The sequence below is a fragment of the Phaseolus vulgaris genome, chromosome 4 (genome assembly GCF_051622355.1).
Source record: "Phaseolus vulgaris cultivar YP4 chromosome 4, ASM5162235v1, whole genome shotgun sequence".
Taxonomy (NCBI): Eukaryota; Viridiplantae; Streptophyta; class Magnoliopsida; order Fabales; family Fabaceae; genus Phaseolus; species Phaseolus vulgaris.
In genome coordinates, this window is record NC_143501.1 from 6,950,513 (window position 1) to 6,960,283 (window position 9,771).

Sequence of the window (9,771 nt, forward strand, 5' to 3'; positions counted from 1 at the left end):
GGGATGTGTTGGGTCCATGGGCTAAGCTTGGCTTGAGCTCAAGTTAATATGAGTTCTAGATTGAGCCAATTTAAGTTGGGTTGCATCTAGCCTAGATAAGGATGAATCAAATAAAGGTGAGCTTAGGTCAGCCTTGATTGGATTAGGTCGAGTTCAAGTCAAGTTTAACTCATGTCAGGTTGAGTCGGTTTAGGTCAAAATTAGTTTAAGGTAGAATAGATCGAGTTGGATTGGTTCAAGACATGCAAGGTTGAGTCACACTTATCTGAGTTCAAGTCAAGCTAGATCGAGTTCGGCCCATTCAAGTTAGCTTGAGTCTCAACCTTACAATTAATATGCAAATAATAAAATTAATTAAGAATTAATTTATAATTAATGTAAAATATTTATGAATCAAATTGAAATTTAAAATATTTAAAGGAGTCATATGAAATCTTGAAAAGTATATATGAAATCTTGAAAAGTATTTAGAAATTAATTGAAATCTTATTTTAATATTGTATTGGGTCAAACCCACTTTGCTTCTAATCCTAAAAAGTATTAGGGGATTTTTTAACCCACTGATTTGGTGGATCAATAAAAGAAGGCTTATTTTAGGAGAGGGTTGGTGTTGATATGTGGACCATAGGTCAAATTCACAGCTTCATAATCAACGATACATTCTCAATATTTTCATCATCGCCACACTCGCAAAATTTTGTTTTCAAACTGTGGTTTCACCTCTTACTACAGTGGTCACTATAACCCTTCCAAGAAACATCTTATACATTAATTTTAAATGTTGATGCTTATTTTCAACTTTAATTTTCATGTAATTTTGTATTCTACACTTGCATGTTGTAAATATGCAAAACACTCACTTCTATATAAAAAACCATACAATGACATTGATAAAAGAAACAAATTTTTGCATTGAGCAAGCCAAAAAATGAAAAATAATAATTTTGGACTACTAAATCTAGAATTTATCGTTGTATTGTATGAATCTCTTCACTAAAATTTAATAATATTATTTCAAATTGAGGCGATTTCCCCATATTGTACAATTTGGAACTCATTTCATTTTAACTACGGATTGTAAGATTTGAAAGGTTACATTTGTTCTTCCAAAACATGTAGTATGTAACAAGACTACAACACAAATTACTATTTTGAATTTCTAGTTCAAAAAGACTTTCAAATTGTACAACCAAAAAAACTTTGAAAATCATGGTTGTTATAAAATAGAAAGGACAAAGTGGCCAATTTGAAATAAATTGGGGTGCATAAAGAAAAGGTCCATGATTTAATGACATTTGTATTATTTGTTTTTCATTGAAATTGTAGTTTCTTTGATAACTTAGACTTATAATGAAGTGAGCTTTCTTAACCTTCTTAAAAGCCTTATCAATTGGCCTATCAAACACATCATTACATCTAAGAAATAATGGCACATCCTTATTAACTTCCTTCTTCCTACTGAGGAATTTGATTAGGGATCCTTGACTTTTGGATATATCACTTTTTTCTCATGTTCAAAAGCATTTATATCCTATTTTAGATTTTCATCGGAGTTTTTGGTATATAATGTCTTAGATTGATATCCTTAGTAACATCAACCTTCAAAACTAGCTTAAAGTAGTTAGTTTCAATTTCGAAAGAAACAAAATTAACATTCATTCACTTACCTTCAAATTTCAACCTTCTTTGGTCCATGTCCTCTTGAACTGTATTCATTAAAGGAATGGAATTATTAGCTAATGACTATATGCATGATGATACTTACAATATCTTGTACCTTTTATTTGCTCTACAATAAGAAGTTTGTGATCATCACTTAATTGTATTTTCTTATCTTTGAATAAAATATCAAAAAGTTGTAACTAGAATTACATAAAATATTAGACGAATTAAGTGAAGCTAAAGGAGGATTCATGGAAAGGTGGAGCATTCCACTCTAAGTTTAACAACTTAAAACAATAAACAAACTCGTGAAGAACCACTCTTAATGGTCAAGATTCAGTTTAGGTATGGTTTTGTTTTGGTTAAGATAATGACTATTTGCATGATTTTAGTTTATAATAGGTATGGTTTTATTTTGGTTAAGATATTACTAAGGTTTGGTAATGTTAGGATGCCTTCTTGAGGTATTTTTGGAATTATTAGAGGTATGATAGTAGATAGTTTGCATAAGGTTGATTTCTTAAAGGTGAAAGTGTCATAGCTAAAATTTTGTGTTTTGGTTGGTTTCTTTGTTGGGTTAAGTTTAAGAATGTAATGGTATATCTATTGAAAATTATGGAGAAGATTGGTGAGGTTAAAGGCAATAAGTCATGAGATATGGTAAATTGTGAGGTGTGAGTGGTCTAAGAATGAAATCTAATAAGTCTTGGCTTAGATCTTCTAAGACGAAAGATTACGAAAAAAGGAGAAATAAGTTGTTCTTCATGATAAGAACAACATAATTGCAAGAAAGGAAATGGAATTGATTCAAGGTAAGAGACGATTCTTACTAACTCAGCTACAACTTGTAGCAAAGGATGAACTTTGATCACCCCCCTAACTCCATTTTGGATAAGCTTAAAGAGCATCACAAAAAGAAAAAGAAAAAGTTGTTAGTTGAACTCTCTAGTAAGGGAAATTATTGATTTCCCAATGAAGTTATTGCTCATAGGATTTTTTTTTCGTTGTCACTACTGCTTTGCTGCCCCGTCGTTGTCACCATCTCCACTTCACATCGACAAGATCGCCTTGTTGTCCTTGTTCTGGATCTGGCCTTGTCTTGTTGATAGGAGCCCGTTTGATTTTTAAGGTTTTTCTCTCTCCATTAAGATGCTTCTTTCTCATCTTTATCTATGGCCTTTTCTATTGCAGCTATCCAAACTTCTCTCTCACAAATGTTTATTGTGAGTCCTACCTCATATGGTACTCCTTCATTTGATACCTAAGGACAATATGTTATTTTCAATGAATTTCTCAAATGGTATGAGGATCATCAGATCACCTACGAACCTCTACACATGTTGGAAATTACTTGTCTCTAATATTTTCTTTGTAGTTAGTGTGGTGAGTCAATTTTTTAATTAAAAATTATTGAAATGTAATCATTCATATACTGAAGTACATCAAAGACTCTTGGAAAAAGTGCCCTAAACCCTAAACCCTAAATCACAATAACCATACTAAAATCGTTAGTTACTTAGATGTTGTTAGATGTTGATTGGACAAGATCTCCGTCTGATAAAGATCCATTTTTGGATATTGTGTCTCCATTGGTAATAACTTGATCTCTTGGAAGAACAAGAAACAAAGTGTTGTGACGAAATCTAGTGTAGAATCATAATATAAAGTTATGACATTAACTACTTGTGAATTTATTTGACTTAAACAGCTACTTAAAGAATTACAATTTGAAGAAGTCAATCAAATGACACTTATATGTGATAATTAGATTGCTTTCATATTAGCTCAAATCTCCTTTTCATATTGAGATTGTTTGTTATTTTATTTGAGAAAAGATTGTATCAAGATATATCCAGATGGAGTTTGATAATTCAAATGATCAATTAACAAATATTTTTACTAATTTTTTCCAAGGAGTTAGAATTATTATATTGTAACAAGATGGGTTAAATATTGTTAGATACTTATGTTAAATATTTCTATATATTATTAAATATCTTTATTTATGTAATGGGCTGATATTTTTACATTTTTTTTTCCGTATATACAGAAACTATGTGGTCTTCGTATACAAGGGCTTTATCCCTTTTTCTTTTATTTTAATAAATTTCTTTAGTTGGAAATCTCGCAGTTGAGGTTATATAAAAAAAATTGTGATGTCATTCTGACAAAAAAAAATTGTGGCACTTGTTTCTATGAATATGATTTTTCAAGTGCCATCATGTTTATTACTCACCCCTCTTAACCTCTGGTTAAACAGATTTGTCATATCATGGTTTAAGCTGGTGTAGTAATGTCAAGCTCTCTCACTCTCAAAGGCTAACCAGGTTGTGGATACCTTAGCAAATATATATCATCTCTTTTGTGCAGGTTCCTACTGGAATCTTTGATCTTGCTCTAGATTTTACACTTTTCCCTTTCTTTGTGGATGTTTCTTCCTCAACCTTTCCTCATAGTTTTTAATAAAAAAAAATGTGAAAAAATGACTAGTGAATAGATTTATTTTGGATAAAGAAAAGAAGCTCTCAAAAACTCATTTAGTCTTGTATTCAGACAGACTTTATATGGCTAGTCAAATGTCAACATACCATTGTCATGCACTTTACAAGATATCAATATGAATAGATGCACAAGTTAGTATGTTTAGGAAAATATTCATCTGAAAAATAATAAGACTAGTGCAACCAGTGTTCTATTTCGGGGGAATTTGTCTCACCTTCAATGCTTGAATCATTATTTCATTATTCATAGCAAGTCCCTTGAGTCATTCAGCTAACATTCTATTTTACATATATGAGACTGGTGAAGCCTACTAAAGAGGCTCAATCAAGAAGAACCTCTAGAACTATAATAGCATATAGAGCACATTACAAAGGAGGATGAATATGTTGTAGGCCTTTTACAATTTTGAAGAACAGCACACAGGGTTGCTTCTTTATCTTACAATCAACCCATTATACCCTCTCAGAAAACATCAATTTTCTAGTTGGCCAATAACCCTGTCACTCCTATATCTGCAAGTATGAACATATCAGAAGTGTGGACTTCTAAAGAAACTTTCAAGAAATCCATCGCATTGAGCTAAGACTACTCTTGATCAAGGCATATGCATCACTGTATATAGCCACAACATTTGCAAAGACTGCAAGGACTATCATAATGACAGATAGAATCTTGTCCCTTCTAGTTGCAATTTTGTACCGATCCCTGTAGTAAGAAAACAAACTTTTAATGATAATATTGAGTTAATTAATCAGTAGAAAGAGCAGAACCAATCAAATACACAAGACAACTTCATCCAGGATTTTTATATCCTTTTTAACCAACATGAATTTTGCCTCTCTTTACAGTGCCTTTATTTGAATGTGAAGCTTGTGCTTATCAGACATTAGGACGATTCATTCTAGAATTGCTTGCACATAAGGGAATTATGACCCTCAATATTGTTAAATTGTTACTCCTCATTTGGTAAAGTTTCAGCAATTTCACATAACTTATTAGCATAGACTATTAACTATATTGGCTTAGTGGTATTCCTTTACTGGAGAACAGAACTACCAACATTTTCTATTGTTTGATATGTTAGGTATTCTAACTACTAAAATCATGTTACTATTTGTCAGTTTAGCTCAATGCCGTCTTCCATGGCTATTTATTTCCTCTCCAGGTTAAAGAACAAAACCCTACAATCAAGTACAGTAATCCAATATGTATATTTATTTAGATCTTGTTTGAATAAACTTCTTCATCACACTCACAGGAAAAGAAAATAAGAAAGTAAAATATGATTTGAAAATCTCCCTTAAGCTAAAATGAAATTATTCACTACACTTTTATGTAAGTTCTCTCATCTAACTTCTTCAAAAGCTGAAGTGTATATGGGAAAAGCTCAATTTATTTTACCTTTTCATATTTGTTTCCTCACTGTGCTTATGGAAAAGTTTATCTAAACTGTACCTTACTTTCATTTTTCTCCTCCCTTCCATTGTGAGTACTTAATAGTTATCTAAAAACAGCATAAAATATAACATTTTGAAAACTACATGCACTACTGAACTGAAAAAATCTAGCACCAAACTCACTTAAGGATGATGGCAGCTGGAAATATGAATGCTAAACATGCTGCAGCTGTTGCTCCAGTGAACTGGAAAATATCCCAAATGCTGGGTATGAAATTTGCTCCCCAAAAGGAAAAAACAATAAGTCCCGTAGAAATTATTGCAAATCTGACGTTATCTAGAACCAAAGGCCTAGATGATGGAAATAGGAGCCCATCAAGGTTGATCCGCACTGCATAGAAGACAACTGGAAATACAAGCACAAGATGTGCAGCATAGGTAGCACGAACAGCATCATTAAGCACAGAACCAAAAGGAATCCCAAGATCAGTGTCAAAATTTGCAAGCACGTCAACAAGAGTTCCTTCACCAAATAGGAGGAACCCAAAGAAGCTTGTCAGTAAGTACACTGAAGCACATAGAGTAAGGGAAGCACGCACAACCCCTTGTATCTGTGACGAGTCCTCGAGTTCATTGTCTATGGGGTGTACTGCAAAAGAAGAGTACACACAATAAACATCAAGCTATATATCCATGAAGCAAACAGGTAAAATCAGCATAGCTAACTGCAGTCATGTTATGCTTCCATTCCCACATAACTGAAACTTTTGCAAGTGTCTAATAGCACTTGAGGAATCTGCTAGTAATTTCTACCACAACTTTAAGCTACCAAGCATATGATGCAAAAGGCATACTACCATTCATCATATTATTAACACCACAATGAAGAACATGATTAACCAGATGGAGAGATTCTAGGATCTATTTGGGTTGAGAAAACGTTTGCGGTTTCACACTTTGTTCCTGTTTTCTAAAGTTTATACAAGAAAAAGTGAAAACAAAAACAATAAAAAAAGTTCTGTTTTTGTATAAACTTTTAAAAAGAGGAAATCAAATGAGAACAAAAAAAATAGAAAATGTAATTTCTCAAACCAAAAAGGCTCTACTGTTCTAGTATTGTATGACGGTGGACAGTCAGAAACAAACCAAAATAACTTTAGCCAGGCAGAAATCAACATGCATTTATCAAACACTTTAAACTCATTGAAGTTTTCTTTTCAAATTAGTTGGACAAGAACTGGGGTGAGGCTTATGAAAGGAACTGTCAGAATGACCTAAGAAGTCAATATTTTTCACAAACTATTGACAAACTTATATCTACATATGTCTGCCTGTTTTTTTTTTTTTTTTTTTTCTTTTGTGAAGGGTAATGGAATAAAGGTGAAAGGTAGGAAGTATAGGTTGTGGATGTAGGTAAGGGTGTAGGTGAGGCCAAGGTGGTGTAGCGGTGTTTGGATGCCAAGGTGTATAATGTACTGCTGCTTTTGTGTAGCAATTATTTAGGTTGCTGTCATAACCGTGTAGGTCCTCTGTCATGATGATGCAAATTGGTTTGTTGTTCTGTGCTTACAGTTTTTTAAGCAGGTTTTGCCACACAACGGTTGTCTCCCCTAAGCCATAAAGGGGAGAGTAACTATGTGGTTGATGTATACGGGTTGGGATACCCCTGAAGTATCCCTCTTAATTTTATTTATTTATTGCTGATAAAAAAAAAAACATATGTCTGTTTTCAATAAAAAAACATTAAAACAAGGGTAAAGAGTTCAAGACAAAGTTCTGAGAAATTTTCTCACCATTGAAGTGGCACAGATAGGCTGTGACAACCACAGGAGTTACTGTGAACAGTTCAAAAACTGAGGATACATCAGTGATGATAGGGAATAATCTAGGCATCCCAATGCCTCCAATAGCAATCTTAAAAACTGAAATTCCCACAGCAATGACGAGAAAGACAACTGCTAAACCAAATGATAATGCAGAAGTGTATCTCAACGAATCTGCAAAAAACACAGCATGAACAAAAATCTTCATGGGTTTCTTGTTATAGAAATGAAGCAAATAGGTATTCCCATTTTATGTCAAGCCTTAATGCTAATTCATCTTGACTATCAACACATCAAATAAATACTTGAGTAATTTGAGATGAAAACTGCCATTTTAACAACACCTAAGCATTGTCACAACCACAACAATTGGTGGTCAATCCCTAAATTGTGCTAATATTATGTTTTTTTAATTTTTCACTTTAATCCAAGAAAGAAGAACACTCACCAATTCGCTTGAAGCAGGACAAAGGTGCAAACACAAAAAGTGTTATAACAAGAAGAACAAATGAACGTCCTGTCCACAAGTGAACTCCAAACCATTCTTCAAGTAAACCAGAATGATGAACTCCGCCAGAAGATGTTCCAGAAATCACATCACCTTCAATATAAACAACACAAGGCTGAATCACAACCCAAAATTCTCATCTAAACAGATTGAAGTGTTCAGGTTCAACTAAAATCTTAATCTATGAAGTAGATAACGAGTCCACCAAAATAAAATGAGATTAATTTCATACACGATAAGGGCAAAATTAATGATCAGATGACAACACTGTATAAAAAAATAAATATTTACCTTATCTGAGTATTCCAATTAAGTTCATAAAATCTTATGTATTAATCTTAAGAGTATAGTCTTTACCGATAATAATCATGTAAATGATCAGCATTCCAATGTTGTTGATTACCACACATATCTGCACCAGGGCTTTTCCAAATTTGCCAAATGTATCCCCCACTAGATTCGCATAAGAAGAAAGATTTCCTTCCCTGGAAATCCTAATCATGAACCCAATTGACTTCTCTGTCAACAAAGCAATTAAGGCTATAGCAATAAGACCAGGCACCATCCCCAATTTTTTCACACATGCAGGCAACCCCATGATCCCAGCACCAATAACTGTGGTGGACAAGTTGAAAACAGCCCCAGAAAACGAAGCACCGTTGAAATCATCAAACCCTGAAGAATCAGCTTCATGAGTCTTAGGTAACAAAGGTGCCTTTTCATCAGAAACTGCTTTGTTCCTCCTTGATTTTGTCTTCTGTGCCTTGGGTTCTAGGTTTACAATTGTCATTTTCAGCTTTCAAGTTTTCTCTTTTCCTTGAAATTTAAAACCAGCTCAAATGATCTGCCAGAAACCAAATACACCCATTTTTCAAGTTAAAGCAAAGATTCAAACTTTGGAACAATTAATACAGAAATATTTGCGTGCTCAGTTATACAAACCTGAAAATAAAAATTTCAAGACACCCCAGAATCCAGAAAGAAGAAAACAACAATCAAGATTGAAAATTTGAAACTCAAAAGAGAGGATCAACAGAACCCAGATCACCAAATTGCTCGTAACACAGAACCCAAATCTCTCTAACAAATCAATCCAAAAGTCAGAGATTTTGGGTGTGTTGGAAATATGGAACCAAAGAAGAAAACGAAAACAAGGAGAGAAAGATTAGAAATCAGAGGAAGTGCTTGATGAAGGCTGAATGAAGATTATTTATTTACTACAATTTGAGTAATATGCCAAAATAGATAAGATTGAATAAAGAAAAAAACTAACGAACAATAGTAGTTGGTGATCAAACTGTTGCACGTAATTCACATGACAATTAAGTCACGGGACAACATGCAATAAAAATTGATAACTTTATTTAAAGAAACATTGTCTTTATTTAATAAATGCATATTCATATATACTAAATACTTTTTCATTTTTCTTATCATATTATATATTTTATAAACTTATAACTTTCCTTTTTCTTAAAGTATATATGGAGTGTTGATAAATATTTTAGTGTACATGAATCATTTTCCTTATTTAGATTCCTTTAGATGAGTTTAATGTTTTAATGTGTAAGGAAGATTTGAATGTTTATCCCAATCTGTATTATTTTAATATTTTTATATAATATTATTATATTATAAATTTATAATATGTTTTTAATTAATATATGATGAATTTATAAGTATTATTATATATTTTATATTTAAATATAAACTTCATTTCTTAATAATTTTAATAATTACTAAAATAATAAACTCACATTACAATAATATCATTTTGGAGAAATAAACTTTAAATTTAATTTCATTTTATAAAATTAGTTTACTTTACATTCATTAATATATTTTATATCTAGTCATCCATATGGATAAAAAAAATAAA

At 32.2% G+C, this 9,771-nt stretch overlaps 1 protein-coding gene across 1 annotated transcript; it reads right to left on the bottom strand.

Annotated features, from left to right (window-relative positions):
- Nucleotides 1–4,322: 4,322 nt before the first annotated feature.
- LOC137837052 (amino acid transporter AVT6A) lies at nucleotides 4,323–9,231 on the bottom strand. The gene is made up of 6 exons (XM_068645909.1): nucleotides 8,835–9,231; nucleotides 8,250–8,736; nucleotides 7,833–7,985; nucleotides 7,355–7,558; nucleotides 5,745–6,210; nucleotides 4,323–4,869 (listed from the first exon to the last, which is right to left on the bottom strand). The coding sequence occupies exons 2-6, from the start codon at nucleotides 8,680–8,682 to the stop codon at nucleotides 4,722–4,724; spliced, it is 1,404 nt and encodes a 467-aa protein (XP_068502010.1). The 5' UTR covers nucleotides 8,683–8,736; nucleotides 8,835–9,231; the 3' UTR covers nucleotides 4,323–4,721.
- Nucleotides 9,232–9,771: the final 540 nt, after the last annotated feature.